We start from the raw sequence: 24,775 nt of genomic DNA on the forward strand, positions 1-24,775 counted from the left end.
GGTTAAGAGGCTATATGTGCTATATGCTAAGTGTTTAGGCATTTACCAGGTGGGATTCATGATTGTTTCAAATTAAGGCCCCAGATTTCTAATTGCTATGACATGTGCACTATAATCATCTAGTGTTTTACAGCTTTGCTGCATTGTGGTGCTTTCTAAACTCTCACCTTGGCTGTGCTGAACTCCTTTCCCACAGTATTCTTTTCTGTATGTTACCAGTTAGCATGAGTCATGTGAACCCTAGTCATCTCCTTCCCTCTGGCTGATGGGGTACCAATCTCTAGACTTCTCAATGAGGTCTTCCTGAACAGTCTAGTTCCTAGCCAGCAACCTCCTGGTCACAGATACTTGAGTAGGCCCCTAAAGAACAGGAGAGGCAGCTCAAACTAACCTACAGCATTATGAACTAAAAAAACATGTTTAAAAAAATGTTTTTTATTTAAGCCATGAAATTTGAGGTAGTTTGTTATCCAGGAATAGCTAACTGATAGAAAAGGAATGAACATAGAGGGAGAGGAAAGAACTATAGATCGGGATAATATTATTTTGCAGTTATTTTTTGGCAAAAGAGAAGTTAAATCCCTTAGGCCAGGTGAATAAAATGTATATTTCCCAGACCAAAACATAGAGTACTATCTGAAATTCCAAATGTGATGAAAGTAATTAGTTGAAGGGAATCTGGTGCAAAATAGGTATAGTCTTACAGTGCTTCTAAATAAGCTTGACTATGATGTAATTTAATGTATTGACTTGAAGAGTCATACAATCACATTTTGAAAGTGAACACATAATTCAGTTTTAAAGGTTTCTAGATATTTTTATATTATGATAAATATTTTAATTCCTAATTTTATTGAATAACATTTTGAGTAACATAGAATATGACATAATCTATTCAATTAGACTATCCTGTGAAATACTATTATACTTTATACCACTTATATGGTATTAACCCATACTGTCTTATGTGTTGACCATTTACCTGACTTTTGTTTCTTTTTATTTTTTACATTTTGCAACCAAAATCCTTGTATACATGTAGACTGTGCTTTTCACAGTATGTGCCATTGACCATCTGTGCCAGAAACAACTGGAGTGTTTGTTTGAAATGCAGATGTTTGGACTCACCCCAGAGCTTCTTAAAGTCTTCAAGGATGTGGTTGGAAATTTCCTTCCTTAGCAAATTTCCATACAAACACTAACGTTTGAGAGTCTTTACTATAGACCTGGCATAGTGCAAGGTGCTGAAAAATGTTTTTAAAATGAATGGCAAACAGGAATATGTGTGCTAAGTTGAAACTCCTATTTTAATATATAAAATTTGTCTATAGAATTTACACAGCAAATAGGTCACGCCAGTATCCTCAAGCAAACCATTTTCAGACAGACAGACAGTGTAGTTTAATACCCAGTTGCCATTGGAATAACACAAGTTACTCATCAGTCTGGGTCTGGTGTAACTAGCAAAGAAAAAACACTTTTTACCTTAATTTGGCAGAAGCCTCTTCTTTGACTTTCAGAGTCAAAATAAAAATGAGGAAAGCAGAAGGTCCTGGCTGAATGAGAAGAATTTTTGGAGATTCGTAGTAAAATCTCTCAACTAGTGTCTGTATGGGAGATGTAGGTACATGCTCTATCTAAAATTGAAATTCAAAGAAGAGTTAAACCTAAGTTCTTAGTAACTTTGCCTAAGTCCATCTTTATTTTTTGAAAAAAAATGATGAAACAAGTTCTTAAGGCAGACGTCATCATTATGCTAGTACCTTGAGAGGGTAATTGGAAACAGCAGTAAATAAACTGCATCAATGTTAGCTTTAAAAATGTGGTGGTGGAGATAATTTAAAGAACATGTGAGGAGCATAATTAAAATGTAGTCATGTGTGGTCTGGAAGAAATAAAATGCTCAAAAGAGTTCAGTCATTTCTCAAGGATGAGTTCTTGACTTTACAAATATTTCATTAATTCTGTCTCAACATGGTAGCAAACTACAGTGTGAATTACACAGTAAGAATCAAGAGTGCAAGAATATTACTTATAGATTAGAGGAACAGCAATGCCCTTTCCTACTGTTTTTGTACTCGGCTTTGCTTATTTGTAATTTCTTCTCTTATCCCTTCAAGAGAATTAAAATTACCCTGTCCTTCCTTTTTTATGCATTTGATTCAAAATCAAAGATTAAAAGTGGACAAATTATTTCCCTGCACTTCTCCAAATTAACTAAAATAAAGATTTTCTAACAGAGTCATGACAACTAATTTTGGGGACAGATGCATAATTGGAAGAAGAAGGGATGCTGAGGTTAACTTCCTTTTGCTTTGAATATATGTAAGTGTATCAAGGAGAATAAGCCCACATGACATCCAAACTAAGCAGTTTTTTTTTTTTTTTTTTTTGTCTAGAATATGTCTCTTAGTCATGAAACTTCCATTGAGTGTATGTGTCATCCAGAGTGAGAAGTATGTTTTCCAAGTCTGGTTTCGTAGATTTCTCAGAACCCCTTTTGATCCTTTTAATTTTATTAACTGAGATGGAAACCTCTTGACATCAGAATTTTTGCAAAGTTTATTCCATATCCCAGCCCCTGAAAGCTTTTAAATACCTAGCAGTTGGTCCAGATTGTCACCTAATGAATAAGAAAATCTTCCAAAGTCCCTAGTATTTGAGGCCATTAGTTGCCATAAAATCATGAATGATTATATTATCCCTGTAAAAACAAATTAAAGCCTTAGGTTTATTCTACTATTTTTCCATTATAAATAGGGACTTTCCAGCATCACTAAAGTACATTTGCCAAAAATGTTTAATCTGTCATTTCTTTGGACCAGGTTATAGCAAATACCAGGTATAGAAGAACAAGTCAAACAACAGAACAAGCAACCAATCACAAGAAACCAGAAAATAAGACTGCATATAGGACTACTGTCCATTCTTTTCAAGAAGCTGATATCTTAAGAAAAAGGCAGAGTTAGAGGGAAGGAAACTAGAGCACATTAAAAGATATTTTAGAGATAACCATATGAAACATATAGTCCTTGGCTGATCCTGGTTTGAATAAACTAGCTATAAAACTTAACTCTGGAACAATTAGCTCTGAAAATTTAAATATGCACTGGATATTAGATGATATTAGAGAATTATCAATTTTAGTATATCTGATAAAAGCATATAATAAAATATCTTTGTTTTTAAGGATGCATACCTTAATATTTAAAGATAAATTGTCATGATGAATGTAATTTATTCTCTAACATCTAAGCATAAGAAAAAATAGAAATAGATTAAGTTGATTAATGAAACAAATATGGCATAATAATTACTAATTTTTAAATCTCAGTTTTAATTATATGGTTTCATTATATTATATCTTATCTGATTTTTTTGAAAAACTTCCTAATAAATTTTAAAAGGACATAGTTGTCTTTCATAATTCAGTTAGAATTAGAATTTTTGAGTGAGCATGGGCCTTAGATATAATCTAGAAAGTGCAGGTTTTAGTCGCAAAGAACACTTCACTTAGTGTTAAGAGATCTGCATTCAAGTAAAACCATGGGTGAGGGCCCAGTCCAATTGCTTTCTCACCATCAACCCAAGTTCAGTCAAGGACTTTTCAATCAGATTTAAAACAAGAACAATAATCCTTGTCACCCTCCCATGTCACAGGGGTGTTATAATGATGAATGAGCTCCAGGAATAGATTTAGCCTGCTGATGTATTTGTAACCCATATGGCTATATCACCCTTTGACTTTTCTAAGAGGAATAGAAAATAGTTACATTTAGTATGCCACAAATTAAATTTCTGTCAAGTTCAGCTTTAAAAACCACTCTCCTAGAAATCCAGGTTTTCCTAGGCTGGCAAAGAATCTTTATAAGATCCCACATAAGGAGCTGAAGCTACTATGCTAATAGTGGGTGATTTTGTGTAAGTGGAAATGGAACTTTCTGACATTTAAAATATATATATGTATACACATACGTTCTCTTTTTAAAAACAGCTTTATTGAGATATACTTGACATACAAAACTGCACATATTTAATATATATATAATTTGACTAATTTAGACATGAATATGCCTGTGAAACTATCACTACAAGCAAGGCAATAAATATATCCATCTCCTCAAAAAGTTTCTTAATGCCCCTAAATTTTTTTCTTTACTTGAACAGCTTTAAGAATTATTTGTCAGTACTATGCACTCTATGTATTCTATGTAAGTACTGATACAAACAGAAATATTTAGTAGAGCTTCAGTATTTTTAGTACTGATCACATCAAAGTTATATAAATTAATTATATAAATTAATGAGTAAAATCCTGTAGGCTATTATTGCTAGGTTGTTACATATTTAAAAAATTCCTATACCAAAAAGTGTTTACCAAGTACCTCATAGGTTGATAGTAGCACAGATTAAGCCAATGTATTTGATTAGAAACGTGTCATACTCTAATGTAGAAGAGGATTTTTTTCTGAGTTGCTCAATTCAGTTCACTAAACATTTGCTATAGATCTTTTTTTTTCTCCCCTGCATCAAGTGGTATTTTTATGAGCCTATACAGAAGAATTCATCAGTTTGCCTTTTGGAATTTATATTTTCAGCTAATCTTAGATAATTCTCATGCTTCTTCCCATTCCAAGAAAAAGATATCCTGGGCATCTCTTTAGACTCATTTCCGTGAACTCGTCCAGACTGCATGGGCCATACCATAGATACAGGGTTTGGAGTAAATCAAAGTGAAGTTAGAGTCCTAGGCAGAAACAAACTCAGAAAATGAAGGAGATAGCCTAAATATCCAAACAAAATTCAAGAGTGAGAAAGAAAGGAACTCTCCTGTTCTATTAAAAAATGAGGAGTTTGCAACTGTGAACAGGTTAAAAACAATGATCAGGAGGCCACACTAGAAGAGAAGAGGGCTTTCTAGACACCTGTTGCCTCATGCTTGGTCTGGAGGATGCTCTTTAGGGACTAAGGCTGCTCACATGTCAGGGGGCCTGAGTATTCTACCTTAGCTGAGTTGAGATACAACATAAGGGACACATTTCTTGAAGGTAGGGTCTTCTAAGAGTAGCCCACCTGTGAAAAAAGTGCCCCTAATAAAGAAACTTCACCTGGGAAAACAGGGTACATGTGTCAATCAGAGGGCCCATGTCTTTTGCACAGGGCACATTTTGGGATTAATCACGCCTTAAAACAGGAAGAGGAACTTTGTTGAATAGTGGACCTCTTAATTGCTAGTAATCTCAGTGCTTACAATCTTACTCAAAAAACCAAAGAAGTTTAAAAGGCCAAATTGAATACTTGACACACAGACACACACACAAAAGTCAGTTCTTTCTTGGTAGTATGACTAGTCTTTCCACACTTTCAGAAGAAGAATTATACCATACACAAAATTGATAAAATCATAACATAAAAACAATAAATTTTTATTTGTATTATCTGTATGACAGGAGAAATGCAAATTTGGTTATTTTATAATGGATATATATAGTGTTTTTTTCAGTTGTCACACTTTATGTAGATCAATTTTTTTTGAAAATCCATTAAGTAAATATTTGTTGAATATGTACTAGTAGATGGAAACATCATAGCAGTAAGCTTTCCTAAATGAGAATAATATTTCATTGCATGTACAGCAATGTTTACAATTGCAGTTACAACAATTAAGGATGTATTCAGATAAATGTAACAAAAATCATGACTTACAGTGACTTAGCCAAAGGAAAGTTTATGCTTACATTTTTTCATGTAGTAATTAAATCTAGAAATAGAAGCTCTGATACTGGCTTAGAGGTACAATAACTTTGGTATAGATATCTTTGCAGTTCTCTTGGTCTTTCCTTTAAGATGGCAAAATGGATGCACCAGCTCTAGGAATCATGGCCACATTTAAAGTATAGAGAAGGAGGAGCAGTGAGCCCACATGTATCTATCTCTTTTATCAGGACAGCTAGAGGCTTCTAAGAAATATTTCTCTTGGACTTTCCTTTATGTCTTATTGGCTAGCACTCAGTCACATGATTACTTATAACTATAGTAAAAGTAGGGAAATCAAGTATTTGGCAATGGGTAGTAGGAATATTATGATTGGTTTGGATTAATCATGATTCATTGCCAGGGGCTGGATATATTACTACCCTGAATATAATCAAGTTTTTAGTACTAAGGAAGGGCAGAGGGAGGGGAGATATTATTATTAGGCAAGTAAAAGTATCTGCCACATTTTGCTTCACATTTTCTATCTGTATGGAGTGCCATTTTATGCTTGTTCAACACAAAATTTTAGGCATGTGGGCCACTCTACTAGATAATCTGTTAAGCGCTAAACTATGTGCAAAATGATAAGTGAATATTACTATACACTTAAAAAGTACTGGCTTGGATAGTCCAGAGAATCAAACCATTTGAATTTTATTTGGACATTTTTATCTTTGTGTTTATATAGCCTCTGTCTTGTGTAAAGGAAAACACCTAAAAACTACAAAACAACCATCAAATTATATGATAAAAGAATCCAACATGTTATAATAATAATAATAATAATAAAAACAATGGCAAAGCAGTCAAAATATATGACATCCCATCTAACATCTTTAGCTAATGAGTGGCATGGCCGTGGACAACTTCTATTACCTGTGTAGTTGATTTCTTATCAATAAATTTGGTTTCTGTAGTCCAGATTAACTCACTCTAAAACTCATAATGTTGGGGGCGCCTGGGTGACTCAGTCGTTAAGTGTCTGCCCTCGGCTCGGGTCATGATCCCAGGGTCCTGGGATCAAGCCTCATATCAGGCTCCCTGCTCTGCGGGAAGCCTGCTTTTCCCTCTCCCACTCCCCCTGTTTGTGTTCCCTCTCTTGCTGTGTCTCTCTGTCAAATAAATAAATAAAATCTTAAAAAAAAACAACTCATAATGTTGGTAAAATAAGATAAAAGGGTTGGCTTGGAATTATCATATGGTTCAGAAGAAAACGATGAATAAATATTTGATTTTCTAATTTAAGTGAAAAATAATATAGCTGATATAATTAATCATTAACTTTTTATTTCAAAAAATATTTTAAACATAGTTTATTAGAAGAACAACTAGAAAGAGAAAAGGAATACTATATATGTCAACCTGAGATGTGCCACATACATTCTTGTGTGGTTCTTAAAAGGTGCTGAATGTGAGGATAGTAAGCAAAAATGAGATAAATATTACACATTAAATTTATTTAACTTATAGTATATGATATAATTTTAAATGATTATAATTTTCTCAAAGAAGACATTTGAAATATTGCAACTTAAATTTTATTGATTTTCTTCTAGCTGCATTTTCAGAAAAAAATAACAAATGTAACTGATTTTGTGAAATTATTTATGTCTTAGTATTTGTCATAGTTTCCTTACACAGAATTCCAAAATATAGTTATATAAATTACTGAACATTTGTCCAATTAAGTAATTATGCATAGGAAATATTTTTGTTGCATTTCTAGAAGAAAATGTTTTTATAATCTCTGCCTATCTACATTGTGTATATATAGTAGCTACATTTGAAAAATCCATTTATAGTATAGGTTAGTGGAGGATTTTTCTGTAAGTTGGCACCATTAGCATTAATTTATGATGCCAAAATTGAAAAATAAAATGGTATAAAATAAAAGGAGTTGAATGAGAAGTTACCTTTAAAATTCAAGGGTAAAAAATAGGTTCAATTTTGTAAGTACAGTCTTTGTGGTTGGTTCAATCAGTGCATTCAGATATAGTGCCTGAAATTTTTAAGTTGCACTTAATCAGATTAGCTGTGGAAATAGCCCTTTAGCAAAATTACATGCAGCTTTTAAAATTAAGGCCTTAGTGCTATAGGGTATAACAACTAACCTGTAGAGTCTTTAAAACACATCAGCAAAGTTAGGAAATATTTGGCACCTGGGAATTTTCTTTTGGCATTATTAGGGTTACACATATAGTCAAAGTATTCACGTCAGAAAGGTTTTCAATGAAAATTCCAGGTGTTTGACAAATGTGTATGCAGTATGTTCATTCTTCCTAACAATTTCTCTTTTAAAAAAAATATGTAGGCATCAATAAATACCTTGACCTGATGCTTGGTGTATATAGATAGTTTAGAATTTGAACAAAGGAAAAAACAATACAGTATATGTATATTTGGCAGTTTGGGAAATATTTCCATCTCTTCTTAGTGACATATTGTAGTAGAAGTTTGTCATTCTTTTGGCTGCTTAGCAGCTATCTTTCAAATATTCTACCTTTCAGTATTGGTGAGAGATAATGCCCCTTCCCAATTTAGAAGTGGAATGTGTCTGATACTTGCTTTCCTGGTGTACAGATTACAGAGCAATGACTACATTTATCAGTCAGATTCACCAGCCTCAGACTTCGAAGCAGGTATTAGTGATGCAAACAAGGCCAGAAACCCCTCTATTGTGTTGGAGATTCCAAGAAGATTCAATTCGTAGAGCCGCGATGGCTGCTTCCCCGGTGGTGGCATCCTGAATTCAGCGTTGTCAGTATTAGCAACGTTAAGTTCCCTCGTCCAGTCCTCAGAGGTGAGCCAATGTTATCTTCAGCATACAGTCTGCAGTATGATTTCCAGAGTTGTTCTTGGCTGCATAGCCCCGAGACTTGTTCTGTAAGTTCTCTTGGTACTTGTAGTGGCCAGGAGAATGTGTCTCACAAAGCTCCAGTTACAGAAAGCTTAATTAACCAAGTGTTCGGCTGCTGTGGTCTGAATTTCATCCCTGAGTTTGCACTCAGGCCATGCTTTGCACAGGCTACGGAGCCAGTAAGTGTGTTCAGCAAGAATTCTAGGACAAGCACGCTGTTGGGTGACTGATGGCCTTGCCGGACTTTCTTTAAGACTGCGCTAAGGAGCTTTCCTCCTATCTTCCGCCCCTCTTTCCTTCACCAGGCATCAGATTGTTGCGTGGTCTTATGGCTCTTCTAGCTGACCCAGATCCTTCCCAGTTTTCTTCTGAGGTGTGTTTCCCTAATGAAACTCTTATATTTTTAATCGAGTCTTGGTGTCTGCTTCTTGAACTGGAACTAACACAGCTATCATGCGAGCTAACACATTTTCTTCAACACATTCCTTTTTTGTTTAAATAAGCCAGAGTTGGTTTTTGTTACTTTCAGAACATTCAAGGATATATATATGTATATATCCTTGAATATATATATATATACGCATACACACATACACACACATACACACTGTAGAACCATTAAAAATTGGTATTAATTATATCTAAGCAAATCTAGTTACCATTCCTTGCCCTGAGGTTTTAGTTGAATCGGGTATATATTTACATACCTAACATTTCATCGAAATAATATTCACTAAAAATCATCCAAATTAAAGACTGAAAAGGTTATAAATGTTTTTGGTCTGTTTTAAGTGTAAATACTGTATCTAAACATTTACCAAGTCCCTTTCTGGAAAGACTTGCTTGGAGTAAGAGAGTACATTACTTAAGGGAAGTATCACACAAGTTAATACTATTCTTTAAGGATAATTCATGGTGGAACGATTTTAGATACTGAGTATGTAAATGGCATGAAATGTTTAAATAGAAAAAGTCAAATAAGATAAGCTACAGTATATTTTTGGTTTTTTAAATTATTATTTGTATGTAATAAAATGAGCAGACTTTAAATGAGAAGTTTTTAGAGATTCGATAAAGTGAATGCATCTTTGTGACTAATTAAGATGTAAGACCTTTTCATCACACCAGTAAGTTTCCCAGAGCCCCTTTCCAATCTATCTCCACTTCCCCAGGGCAAGAAATCTGATTTCCATCACTATAGTTTATGTAGTCTACTGACCCAAAAATTCACATAAATGGAATCATACAATATGTCTTTTTTGTGTATCTGGCTGCCTTGAATCAACAAGATGTCATTGATAGTCTTTCTTATTGTTGTATATATCAGCAGTTTGACCTTTTTATTCCTTAACAGTACCCAATTTTAGGAATACGTCAATTTGTTTATCCAGTCACCTATTAATTGGCATTTGGGTCATTTCCAGTTCTTATGGATTATGATTGAAACTGCCGTGAACATTCTTATATAAGCTTTTTGTGGACATCTTTTCATTTTTCTTGGACAAATATCTAGGGATGTGTCACATAATAGATGAATTGCTGTGTCTTACAGTAAATGAATGTTCAACTTCATATTAGAAACTACTGAATTATTTTACAAAGTGATTGCATTATTTTCCATCTCTACCAGTAATATGTGAAAATTATAGTTGCTCCTCACTGATTTTTTTCTTTTGTGCTTCCATTTCTGTCTTCTTTTAGATTAATTATTATGTATTACTTTGTTTTCTTATTTCTTCTATTGTATTTTTAGGCATTCCTCTTTATGTAGTTTTTTTTAATGGTTCTAGGAGTAAAAACATACATTCCTTTTCTTTTTTTTTTAATTTTATTTTTTAAGTAATCCCCGCATGGGGATTGAACTCACAACCAGAAGACTGAGCCAGCAAGGTGCCGCAAGAACATACCTTTCTAACTTAGTATAGTCTACTTTATAATACCCTCCATGTATTAGGTAAGAATCTGACAGCCGTATAGTTATATTTATACTTTTTCTTGTTCTTTGCTATTGTTATGTATTCTACTTCATCATGTGTTATAAACCTCATAATATATAGCCATTATGTTTTAACAAATGAGGTGACTTTTAACAAATCCAAGAAAATAATAAAAAACAATCTTTTGTATCAATAAATATAGTTATCATTTCAGAGTCCTGTCCTTATTCTGGTTTATGTTTGGATGGTCTCTATTGACTGTTCTTCAACTTCACTATTCCTTATTCTGTAGATTCCACTTTTTTTTTTTAAAGATTTTTTATTTATTTATTTGAGAGAGAGAATGAGATAGAGAGAGCATGAGAGGGGGGAGGGTCAGAGGGAATAGCAGACTCCCCGCTGAGCAGGGAGCCTGATGCGGGACTCGATCCCGGGACTCCAGGATCATGACCTGAACAGAAGGCAGTCGCTTAACCAACTGAGCCACCCAGGTGCCCTGTAGATTCCACTTTTTATCTGTTATAATGTTGCTTTAAACTTCAGGCAAAAAATACTCTTACCTTTTATGCAATGGAAAATGTCATTGCTTCTCTCTTATTCTGAAAAATTAATGTAAATTTATATATAGGGAAATATATATATCTAAAGTGTCCACTTTGATGAGTTTGCAAAACATATACATTCATGTAACCATGATCCAATTAAGATATAGAACATTTCCAAATCCCCAGAAATTTACTTTATGCCTCCATTTATTCAATTCCTATATACTACCAGCAACTAATGTACTTGGATTTAATTTTTTGAAATATACTTTTTTCTGAATATAGGATTCAGGATAGCAGGATTCCCTACCTCCCCTACCTAACCCCAGCACTTTTAAAGCTCCATTTTCTTCTGACTCTCATTGTTTTTGACTTGTCATTTGTCATTCGTACTACCTTTCCATAGTTTGAATGGTATGCAGTGTGTTTTTTTTCTCTGTATTTAAATATTTTCTCTTTATTATTGGTTTTCAGCAATTTGATTATAATGTGTCTAAGAGATGATACTCTCTCACATTTCATCACCTCATTGTTTATTTCTATTTTTTTTTTTTTCCTCTCTAGTTTATATTTGGATGATCTTCTGTGGCTCTTTAATTTCATTGCTCCTCTTCTGATCAATTTGCTATTAATTCTACCTTAAATTTATCTGCAAATATTGTTATTTTAATTATGCAATTTCGATCTGTAGAATTTAAAAGCTCTCCTGAAACTGACAAGTTCACACTCCTTTCCTGCATCTTTGATTATAGAATCTTTAACATATTTATAATTGTTATTTTATAGCACTTTTCTGCTAATATTAAAATCAGGATCATTTGTTGGTTTCTTTGAACTGACTGATATTTTTTCTTGGCATGCATCACATTTTCTTGTTTCTTCACTTCTATAATTTTTAATTGAATACTGGACATGTTGGCATATTCATCATAGAGACTCAATTCTGTTGTCTTCCTCTGAATGGTGTTGAAGTTTATTCTAGTAGTGAATTATTGGTGGATCACTTTTAATGTCTGCAGGCTAGGTTCTGTGTTCTGTTAAGGCATGTCTGCTTTAGTTTTGCCTTTAGTACTAGGATGAAATTTTTATTCCTATGGCATGGCCTTTCTGGAGTTTCAATGGAAAGCCTGAGATGTTTACCAAGTCTTTCTAAGATTTGAACTCAAACTCTGTGTCTTCTGCCATGGAAAAAGCTACAATGTCTGCTTATCTCTTTCCATTTTTGAGTTGTTTTTCCCCCTGGATCCTTGAAGTCTTGCGTCTAAGTTTTGCACAATTTTAGAGCTCAGCCAAGGACTTGAGGGGAAGTTAGGTGCATTATTTTGGTCTTTCTCCTTTTCCTTTTCCTTTTCAAGTTTCCTCTCTGAATTCTAGCCATTCTTGTAGTCCCCAACTCTTCAGGTTTCCAGACTGTGGCTTTCTGCTTGAGTTTGTGATCTTTCATTAATTTGTGTTTTCTCAAATTTGAAGACAATTTAAAATGTTGTTAGCACAAGAATGGTTATGATAATATGCTCTTCCCCTCCTATCTATCCCATTCCATTAGATCTAGATGATTTGGAAGTAAGGCATAACAGTTTTGGGTAGAGTTAGAAAGTAGAGTCAACACAATTGTTTGTGTTAAAGCAGAGTATGCCAAAAACAAAGTCTCCTTTGTGGCCAGATATTCCCCAATTAAAGATATTAATATGTTAACGTATATCTTTAAAATGTTCTGCCTCCATTGTCTTCTGGAATTTAATTATATAAAGGAGAATTTGGAGTTATTTTGGCATTTTTCCCTTCTCATCTTATTTCATCTTATCCCAAAATACTTGTAGAATGCCTTATTTTATCATTGATATTTAAAAATTGTTAGAGTATGACTATGCATGGATTTCTTTATATTTGTTTGGAAAGCAGCAAAATTTTTCCATTTATATACCCAAATTTTGTTTTAATTCCAAAAATATTTTTCTTAGGTTGTCTAGAATGATCTATATATGTATAATTCCAATTTCTCTAATAAAAATATCTATATCTGTAGTTCTAAGTTCTGGTATCCAGTCTCCAACATCCTCCTCTAAATATTATGTCTTTTTCACTATTCTTACCTTCTGGAAGAATTTTTCCTTTGTACTATATTTTACCAATTTAATGTTCGGCCATTCATTTTTGGCAGTTTTTGGCTTTTTCCAGTGCAGTTTTTTGTTCTGCTCTTCAGCTTTCAATTCCTGATACAATTAATCTTTCTTTGCTTGTATGTTCATATCCCATTGCTTTTTAGGGCTTTTGGCTCCTGCCTTATGAAGGTCAAATCTTTTATTTTATGAGGATTAGTAAAATCCACAAATCCTTAATCAGGAACTCACATTATACTTGCTAGGCATTGTATTTTCCACCGTGAATACAGTAGTGAGTTTACATTCTATTAGAGGATAGAAGGACATCAATAAAGCAAAAATAAAAACATAATTGTAAACACTTAGGGCAGGCTTACTGATAGAAATAAATTCGGGGATGCTATAATGTGAGGGAGTAATTTAAAAAAAATTTTTTTATAGAAGAGAGCATGCCAAGTGGGGTGGAGGGAGGGAGGGCAGAGGGAGAAAGAGACTCTTAAGCAGGCTCCACTCCCAGCACAGAGCCCATGAGGCTCTTGATCTCAAAACCCTGATATCATGACCTGAACCAAAACCAAGAGTTAAGACACCTAACCAACTGAGCCAACCAGGAGCCCTGAGAGAGTAATTTTTAATGAGCCTACCAGGTAAGATTTATCTCAGAAATATAAATATGGGTCAGTAGCATAAAATGTATCAAAGTGTATCATGATCTTAACAAAGCAAAGCTTAGAATGTTCAAGAAACATCTAGGAGGCCTGGTGGTTAGAGTGGTTGAGTTCTGGGGGAAAGGAGCAGGAAAAGAGATAAGAGAAGTAATGGGAAGGAGCAGATTATGAAAAGTCTTGCAGGACATTGTAAAGATTTTTATTTTTACATCAAGTGTCATGGCAAGTCTTTGCAGTTTTTTTGAGTAGGACAAGTGACATTATCTGACATATTTTAGAAGACTCAGTCTGCTCTGTTAAGAAGATATTTTAGGGAGGCGGGAATTCTACCATTGAACCACCAATGCCCCCTCTGAGAAACAAACTGAGGGTTCTAGAGGGGAGGGGGTGGGGGGATGGGTTAGCCTGGTGATGGGTATTAAAGAGGGCACGTTCTGCATGGAGCACTGGGTGGTATATGCAAACAATGAATCATGGAACACTACATCAAAAACTAATGATGTAAAGTATGGTGATTAACGTAACATAATAATAAAAAAAAAGATATTTTAGGGATGGAAGAATGGGAGCAGAAAGATGATCATTATGACATATTTTTTAATACTGCTGAGATCTTTTACTAATATTTTATATACTATTTTTTCCATCCACTTTCATGAGTAAGATTAGTTTATATGGTTTTCTAGTGCTGTCCTTTACTAGTTTTTGTCTCATGATTAAGCAAATTATCCCAGATTTGGTGAGTAGGAGCCCTTTTAAACCAGATCCAATGTCCTTTTGACATGGCTTCATCACATCTGAACAATTTATTCTCTTGTACTTTGAGATAGTCTAGAACTATAATTTCCACAGACCTAGAAACAGCAATTTCTTCAGGAAACCTAATTCTTATTTCTCAAGAATGGACTTAGAAACCAAGATTTGGGCATTGAGGTATTTTGTATTTTTGAATCTGTTTTTGTCATTTAAATTCTTTCCAAGACACTTATATTTTTTTTAAGATTTTATTTATTTATTTGACAGAGAGAGACACAGTGAAAGTGGAAACACAAGCAGGGGGAGTGGGAGAGGGAGAAGCAGGCTTCCCACGGAGCAGGGAGCCCAATGCAGGGCTTGATCCCAGGACTCTGGGATCATGACGTGAACTGAAGGCAGATACTTAACCGACTGAGCCACCCAGGCACCGCCCAAGAAATGTAATTTTATAGCTAAATTTTCAAATATATTGGTAAAATTGTGTTTATTTTACAGGGTTCTTTTATGCTTTTTAAAAAGTCTTTATTGTACTTCTATTCCTAAATAGTCTTGGTTTTGTCCTTACAATAATATACTCATATAAACAGATTTGAGTTTTGAACAATTATTTCTTGGGGGATGGTTTGCATTTGTTTTCAGTTTCACTAATTTTTGCTTTAATTTTAATTTTTTTTCAATTTCCTTTGGGGTGATCACATTGATCTTCAATATTTTTGATTAAATGCTCCATATTCTTTTACAGATCTCCAGGTAATTCCTGTGTACAGCAAAGTTTGGGAACCATGGGGATAGGATATTCATTTGGTTACTCAAGCTTCTGTTCCTTGCTAACTATGATAACAAATTAACATTTTTGATTTGTCTTTTTTAAATATTATTTCTTATAATGCATACTAAAATCTAATGTTTCTTAAAAATGCTTCCTGATAATGACCTTTTAGGAAACTCAAGAGTTGTGCATTTCATCCATATCTATGAAATGAAAGGAAAAACAAGTACTGCAGAAAGAGGTTGTGTGTTTATGAGACTAAAGAACCTTAGTTTAAATTAAGAAATGATCAGAATGAAAGAAAATTTGAAATCCAAATTTATAATTAATAAAACTATAATTATTGCTTTTTGAAAATTAATTTAATGACAACAGGGTTCTGCTTCTATGAAAGAAGAGTTGTTTTGGCAGGGGGAAAAGGACAGATTCATCCTCCTAACACTGAGCCCAGATGAATGAGAATTCACCAGCAAAAAAAAAATTCATCACAGTCCTATGCCACGTTCTTTTTTTACTGATCTTTCCTACTTGCCAGGTCTTCTCTCTCCCCATCTCTGCCTTCCCCCCCCCCCCTTACTTCATTATATTTGCACATTCTTGCCATTTGGAACAGTTTTTAGAGCAATGGAAAAGTGATGCTTGAGAGGTGAAAGGCAATCACAAGCTGGCCTGGAATCAATCGATAGGGAGAGTTCTTGACGGCACTCACCAGCTGATTCCCAGCTGTGCTTGGGATGTGGCTGCTCAGCAGCCGTCCTAGCAATTTGGGTCCACTCATGGTAATTGGTTTCAGATGAGACCAGAACAACTCATTTTACACTGTCCTCTTCCCAGTGCCCAAGGAATTGGAGGACATAATATAACATGTTCAAGGAAAAAAGGAAAAATCCCAGCTTCATGGAAATCCCATCACTTAAATTCTAGTCTGAATTGGATCTGAATGTGTCCTGGTAGTCCCTGTGTGGTGAGAAGGATTATTATAATGTTGTTTCAGTGGTTAGTTGTGCTCACCCTGATGCTCTGGCTATGACCCTTCTATTTTTCTCATAACATCTTGCTTTACAAACACTAAATGTGTCCCTAATCATGTAATTAAGGAAAATGTTAGTGATCATATTCCTAATGTGGAAAAGAAATAGTGGGTATAATTTTACCTTGTTCTCACTAAATGCCTCCCCTTTTTAAATTTGAAACTTCAAATAAGATGAAAATGCTTTCAGTATATATGCCTCTCATTTCTTCTTTCCTCTGATAAAAGGATATAAATATAATTTCATAATTTCTTTAGTAGAGAAATTGAGTCCATCCAATTGCTAATCTCATAAACTGTAATGCTATTTTCAGCTCCAAGTAAAATAACACGATGTCCAGTAGTAGTGATTTAAACAATGAGGACCTATTAGCTAACATAAGAGGAAGTCTGGAAGCAAAGTGTTTCCAGGGTTAGTTCCGTAGCTGAAGAGTGTTACAAAGGACCCAGGTGTTTAGCATCGCAGTTAAACTCCCACTTATGCCATCCTCACGGTCACAGTGTGTGAGGGATGTCTGCACTCCTGGTGACAAGATGGTGTCATTAGAATCAAACATCCCATCTTCAGAAAATACTGTTAGTGGTGTTCTGGTCAATGTTTATATATGACCCACTCTCTGGAAAACAAAAACAAACAAAAAATCCTAATTTACAGCATTTGATGATTTCCACGTTGTGAATTTCCCCAACCATGGCCAATTTCAAACTCCTCTACGGTGTCACTGAGTGCAGCATACAGAAGTAACAATCATGAACCGGTGTGTGCTGGCTCCAGTACACCACGAGATGCCATCCAGAGTCAGGCAGAACCTTTTTTTTATGATATCTAGAGAGCGAAAGCTTTCCCAGAAATCCTTAAACACCCTTATGTCTCATTGGTCTGGCTTGCATCTAATGCCTACCCTTAAGCTAACCACTGTCAAGGGGCCTAAAATGATCATGATTGCTTGGAAAGATTAATCTACATCCACTCCTGGAAGCAGGGAGACCTTCTTAAGCTTATAGGAGAGTAAATACCTCCAAAATATTGAAGCAGTCTAGCAACTAGGAAGGGGATGAGAATGCCTGGTGGGTGGGCAAATAATAGGGTCTGCCAGAAGGACAAAACCAGACATACCATGGTCTTATGCGCAAATACTCATGAGAAGGAGTGTAGAAGTGTAAGGATATACAATTTTTATTCTATTTCCAGCATCTTTTTATGAGTCTACCACAAAAACACACACACATCATTTCGATGTGTCATCTTTTTATTTGGGCAACTCCTGGAGCCTAGTCATGGTGAAACATCAAAGTAGAAGGAGATTACTAACCGAGTTGGCTCGAAGGCTCTTAGAGAGCACTTCAAACAGTGTGAATGGTTGGGAACAGCTAAAATTCCCCTAGAAAAACATCATCTCTTATAAGAAACATGACCCTAAACAATGTTAATATATTTTTGAACTTGAGCACTTTATTATCTGCTGTTCTATAGCACCTTTCTAAAGCATGCTAATCATTTCTATCAATCGAGATGTTTCCTTTTGCTTAAAAGAATGAAGTCTTCCCCACAGAGATGTGCATTGCTGAGCTAATGACAGTAGCTAGGGATGGTTAAGAAGGGCTTGGGCAGACAAAAACACTGTGTTTCCTTGAGGTCAAAAGAAAAGAAGCATGTTTGTTCCTTTTGATTAATGGATACTAATTCAAGTCTTTCTTTCCATTATGCTATTTTCCAGTGTCTTCTTGTTGTATTTTTTAAAATTTTTTATTGTTATGTTAATCACCATACATTACATCATTAGTTTTTGATGTAGTGTTCCATGATTCATTGTTTCTGCTCCATGCAGAATGTGCCCTCTTTAATATCCATCACCAGGCTAACCCATCCTCCCACCCGCCTCCCCTCTAGAACGCTCAGTTTGTTTTTCAGAGTCCATCGTCTCTCATGGTTCATCTCCCCCTCCGATTTCCCCCCCTTCATTCTTCCCCTCCTGCTATCTTCTTCTTTTCTTTTTTTTTTTTCTTAACATATATTGCATTATTTGTTTCAGAGGTACAGATCTGTGATTCAACAGTCTTGCCCAATTCACAGCGCTCACCATAGCACATACCCTCCCCAATGTCTATCACCCACCCACCCCATCCCTCCCACCCACCCTCACTCCAGCAACCCTCAGTTTGTTTCCTGAGATTAAGAATTCCTCATATCAGTGAGGTCATATGATACATGTCTTTCTCTGATTGACTTATTTCGCTCAGCGTAACACCCTCCAGTTCCATCCATGTCATTGCAAATGGCAAGATCTCATTCCTTTTGAACTTGTATTTTTATTCAAAGGAAGATGTCAGCTCTTTTTTTTAAGGTTCACCTCTCTTATGCATCCTTCATATTCCTCCTTTCCCAGTACTTTGCCCCTAACATACTCATAGCACCTTACTTATGAATCTAAATTTTTTTCTGTTTCTAGAGGAACTAGATTTTAGATTCTTTCTGTTCCATTTGCCGTTGTTAACTGTTATTTTTCTTACTGACAATGCAGAGGTGACATGAGCAGTTCAAAATTCTGCCCATTGTTATGAGGGTTTAGTAACCCTGCTGGTTCCAGTTCTAGGCTATCAAATCAAGATATAGGATGCCTTTACAAATTGAGGGGTTGATTCTTTAAGGTGGGGCAATGCACAATGTTGTAATACAGGAGGAACTCTTAATAATGCCTTTGTAATGGTAATGAGCTATCTGTTGCGACACAAGTTAGTGATGTTACATTGGTATTGGTCTGCAGTACCTTTCCATGGTTTAACCTGTGTTATAATTAGCAATTCAACATTAACATTTGGTATATGTGCTGTCTTAAAAAATGTTTTCTTTTTCTCTTTTCTTTATTTTAGAGGAGTGGTAATCAGTTTGCTCCCTTTTGGTGGAGAACTTCTCAAGGTGAAGTATATTTCAATTTTAAAATGCATACTTAGGGGGCGCCTGGGTGGCTCAGTCGTTAAGCGTCTGCCTTCGGCTCAGGTCATGATCCCAGAGTCCTGGGATCGAGCCCCGCATCGGGCTCCCTGCTCAGCGGGAAGCCTGCTTCTCCCTCTCCCACTCCCCCTGCTTGTGTTCCCTCTCTCGCTGTCTCTCTCTGTCAAATAAATAAATAAAATCTTAAAAAAAAGAAAAAAAAATAAAATGCATACTTAGGTTTAAAAAAAAAGAAATGTTGAGTAGATGTAAGGAAGCAACCCTTTGAGGTTGATAAACCTCCAAGAATGTGTGATTTGTCAATCTTGGAAATCTTTGGAAAAGAAAAGAGATGCTTTGCCCTCAGTATCTTGGCAATGCCTTGTGCGAAGTGCAGAAGACATGCTGAAGGAGATCTGGTGTCTCCTAGCTTTGTGTCTGTTCAATGATATGAATTTACTGGAGAGATCTGTCTTATCACTGGCGTCTAAAAAAAGTGATTCCTTCACCAGGGGCACTTTATGAATATTTGTGTACCAGATAGTCATTTTGAAAGATGTTGTTTTCTTTGACCAGTTGTTTCAAGCATTCCATGGACACATATGATGAGAAAATAATCTAGTATTTATACTTCACATAAAAATAATGACGCCATTTTCCTGATGCCAAATTTAGAAGGAATAAATTTCAAAACTGTTTCATATATATGATAGCTGTTCCTTTGTACACTAACACGTAGGGCTGTTATATTTAGACTCCTTGCTTCACCACTTATCTACACAGAAATTTTAAATTTGAGGAGTTTTTTAAGTTGGTGCTTCTCTATACCAAAATCTATTTTAATGAAATATAGATAATTTACTTATTACGTTATTAGAGTAATTTAAAAATTGAAATTTGCAATCTACTTTGCTCCCATGGTTACAAAGGTGAAATAAAGAACAAGCAAATTACTCAGAAACAAACGTAATTTACAATTTAACTCTTTTAAGCAACATTTCTTCTTCTATTTTATAATAACTGCATGTGGTTACCACAGATTCCTGTTTAATCAAATTTTGATATGGGTATTTTTACCAAGTGCATATTTTACATTTTAAAAATTCATTTTTTATTCTAGAATAGTTTTAGATTTATAGAAAAATTATAAAGATGGTACAGAGAATACTCATCTGCCCCCCCAGAATTTCCCCTATTATTAATATCTTACATTAGTATGTACAGTTATCACAGTTATGAACCAGTATTGATATATTATTCATAACTGATGTCTATACTTTTTGAGATTTCCTTAGTTTGCGCTCAGTGTCCTTTTTCTGTTCCATCCAGGATATCACATTACAATGAGTAGTCATGCTTCCTTAGCCTTCTCTTGGCTGTGACAGTTTCTCAGACTTCCCTTATTTCTGATGACCTTCCCAATTTTGAGAAGTTCTGATCAGGTAGTTGGTAGAATATCCCTTGATTTGGGCTCATCTAAAGTTTTTCTCATTATTAGACTGACATTACAGGTTTTGGGGAGAAAGCCAAGTGCATTTTTAAGTGCAAGTGTTTTATTCTGTCTTCCCATTTCATACTGTTGGTATTGTTTATGTTAGTGAAAGTACAGGTTAAGGTCTCCTGGAAACATGGTAATTAACTGCACTGTTTACCATAAAGTTGTAAGTAGATCATATAACAAAGTTAAATTTTCCAAAGCAAGGAAATTCTTAACTTCAGGACAATTTTGCTTCCCTTTGAAAAGAGTCAGGCTATTATGAATTTTTAGTGGTGATTTCCTGACTTCTCAATCATAAATATACAGGACTAGAAAAGACCAATCCCGATGCTCAGGAAGCTCTGTAGTATAAAACAGTAGTTTTCTAACTCATTGGTCATGAAAATCTCTGTTCAGATGAAATCTTACATGGCTCCATAAACAAATAAATAAAAATAGAACTGGTCTGATTGAAGCAGTGCCCCAGAAGACTTACTTAGAGTATAACTGCAAATCCTCGTGTTTGATAGATTGGTAGAAAGAACAGGGAACAAAAATACCTATTTCATATGATTCATATGAGGCTTCAGTAATATGTAAAGTGTCTAGTGTTGTGCATTTATGGCAAATGGTCACTCAAGAAATATCAGATCCCTTCTCAAGCTATAATTTAGTAAATGTATCTTTACTCTGTCATTTGAATATCTCTCTCTCTTTATGACTGTATCTAAATGGGAAATAACCCAATGAAATTACATAAAATATTTTCTAACATCTAAAACATACCATGCTTTAAAATGCTTTCCCAAGACGTGAATATTGTGTTGGTGAGAGGTTTTAAAAACTACTGTCCCCATATATCATATTGCAATGAAAATATTATAGAGTATCTTGTCAGTCACACTAATCAGTTATTAAACTGTATTTTCTAATAATAAAAAAATTCAAGTGTTATCACTATCTAGTTTGTATTCCAGGAAGATGGTAGGAGTAATAGAGCTTAAAATGCAACAGAAAATTTGCACTAGTCTGAGCCACTACAGAATTCTAATGTAATAGAATTAGATTCTGTGTCAATGTTTGACAAAATTTTGCCATAAAAGGAACAAAAATGTTGAAATGATAACCATAAAAATAATAATTTGTCTTTGGTGTTTGGAATACTTATGAATCTAAATAATAAATTTTATGAAGTGAAAAGGTCTTAATTACATTTGGTTATGGGTGGATGACTAATAACTTTTTAATGTGCTCCATTACTTTATATTTAGTAATTAATTGCAATATTACAAGGCATTATGTTAATAATAATACTGCAATTGACTTTAAAATATTTTCACATCCATGTAAGGGAGGAAGTGAAAACAATTGCTTTTCCAGTTTTATAGATGCATGAAGCAAAGCAAGGAACAATTCAGTAACTTTGGTGGATCACAAGGATACTCACTGGAGCAATTGAGTGTCCAAAATCTTGAGTCAGTAACCTTTCCATTGAAGAATATGGCTGGTTTTGATAAATCTATTATAGTTATAGTTTTTAAATTTGTTTTGTCCCTCTTTACGTATTTAGCTGAATGTTCTTTTTTTCTTTTTCTGAATCTTCCAACTGGTTTCAGTCAGATAAAATTCAATATCTAATATCTTTGGATTTGAAGTGGCAAATTTTTAAATGTGTGGAAGAATGATAAAGTGAGGTGACGCACTATTATGTGTTTAGTTGAAGTTCTGGGTCATTGTCATATTGGTCAGAGCTTTACGCTTTGTGATTCTGTGCTATTATTTTTCTGTTGAATTTATCCTGGGTGCTGGCCAGTATATTGCCTATGTCCTTTTTAGTTCACAAGACAAAAGGCAATAGATAAACTATCGTCAAACCACTACCACCACAAATGGTGATTACTAACATCATCTTCATTTACCAATGTCAAAATTGCTGTATACTTTGTTTTATTACTAAAACCTGAATATATTGGGAGTTTATTTGCTGTTTCTTAGAATATTGGAGATAGCTAGAAGACACTTAGATGACTGACCTGTAGAACTAACTAGAAAGGCAGAAATGATGGCAAGATACACTGTATTATTTTTATATCATTTATATTTATTTAGATAATTTTATATTTAATTAGAGAAAGCTCATATACAACATTGACATCACTAGACTTTTCTGGGTTCCCGGAGGTCATGTGAAACCGAATCCATATCAGAAGACCAGATCCTGCCTCAGGTTGCCTTTGCTGAGCTATAACCCTTTTATTAAGAAATTACCATTCTGGGGATACCTGGGTGGCTCAGTCAGTTAAGCATCTTCCTTCAGCTCAGGTCATGATCCCAGGGTCCTGGGATCTGGCTCTCTGCTTAGTGGGTAATCTGCTGCCCTCTCTCCTTCTGCCCCTCTCCCTGCTCATGCTGTTTCTCTCTCTCTCTGTCAAATAAATAAATAAAATCTTAAAAAAAAAAAGAAATTACCATTCTGTCTGGCCAGCATCTCTTTTTCCACAAGTCATCCCTATTCCTTTGTCTTATTTTCATTATTTTAATGTGATGGTAATTATTCACGATCCTTCGTATGACATATTTCAAGAAGATGGTGATGTTCAAGGCATATTTTTTTTATTGACTTCTATCCTCTGTAATACTTGTGTCATCTCTGAATTTCCACTGTCATGCATTTTTACTTTTCTGGTGTACTTCTTTTTGTCCCGTGTGATAGTTACACATGTGTGCGTGTTTTATCTTCTCTATGTGAGCACATATTCTGGTAAAATAGCGAGAGCTGTGATTCACCTCTTGTTACCCACACTCTTAGTCTGTTGCTCAGTGTAGAGTCAGTGAACATTTATTGAAGTAAATCTTTAGACTACAATAGAATGACATTTCAGAAAAATGCAACTTTTGTTTAATATCTCTGAATGTTTACTATTACTCAAATGTTACCAAAATTACTCAACTCAGAGCAGAATGTACCGCTGTGTTGGTGTGTATCTTTTGTTTTTAGTGTGGATTGTATTTTTTTCTCTCTCTTGGATTTTGTGCCTTCTAAGTATTTTCAACCTAGAGACTTCTCTAGCTTTCTGGATGTTTGCAAAAGCCATTTTCTACTTAAATTTATCTGTTTCACTTGTCATTGTTCTGTGTCATTTTTTTCAGCTTTTTAGTAGTTTATATAGCTTACTAACTGCATGATGTTTAAGGTGTTTAGGTATCACATGGAGGCTTCATAAAATGAGGTCACATGGAGTTCAGAAATGTTTAGAAAAGGGAAAAAATCTTAGGAAGGTTCTTCTCGAGGTTAGCAATTTAGACTCTCTTCACTGTTTGTACTCAAGATACAATATGCCATGCTAAGATTATCTGTTGTGAATCAGGCTAAAAGGAACGTGAAAAACTGGGGCAAAGTAAGTGGTATCATATTTAAAGGAATACCTCAAATCCCTCGAGCCTGAGTCATTTATAATACATGTGCGTATGTGTGTAAATTCGTGGTAATTTTATTTTATTTTATTTTTTAAAAAAGATTTTGTTTATTTATTTGACAGAGAGAGAGAGACAGCAAGAGAGGGAACACAAGCAGGGGGAGTGGATAGGAAGAAGCAGGCTTCCAGCCGAGCAGTGTGGGGCTCGATCCCAGGACCCTGGGATCATGACCTGAGCCGAAGGCGGACACTTAACGACTGAGCCACCCAGGCGCCCCTCACGGTAATTTTAAAATGAAACACTTATTGAGTTTGAAAAAGAAATTTAAAGAAAAGAACAATAACAGAAATTTCCATTGCTCTGCCTAAATTTATTGCTCACAATTGTGGAACATATGTCCCAAGCCATAAAGACATGAAGGAGGAGCTTCTGAGTCATTATTTCCTTTCTTCTTCTGGTCTGGAGGGAAGTAGAATTTAAGATAGTCATTTATGCATCTAAACATACTACTCTAAATGTTGCCAGTCA

General features: G+C 34.8%; 1 protein-coding gene across 1 annotated transcript in view; it reads left to right on the forward strand.

The window, feature by feature from the left end:
- Window positions 1-24,775, forward strand: part of LOC118548991 (uncharacterized) — a 376,392-nt gene that overhangs the window by 144,970 nt on the left and 206,647 nt on the right. Inside the window, exon 4 of the mRNA XM_078059356.1 lies at window positions 19,293-19,338. Coding sequence (XP_077915482.1) covers window positions 19,293-19,338 — 46 coding nt within the window. The remainder of the gene's footprint in view (window positions 1-19,292; window positions 19,339-24,775) is intronic.

This window comes from Halichoerus grypus, chromosome 12, assembly GCF_964656455.1.
Source record: "Halichoerus grypus chromosome 12, mHalGry1.hap1.1, whole genome shotgun sequence".
NCBI classification, from domain to species: Eukaryota; Metazoa; Chordata; class Mammalia; order Carnivora; family Phocidae; genus Halichoerus; species Halichoerus grypus.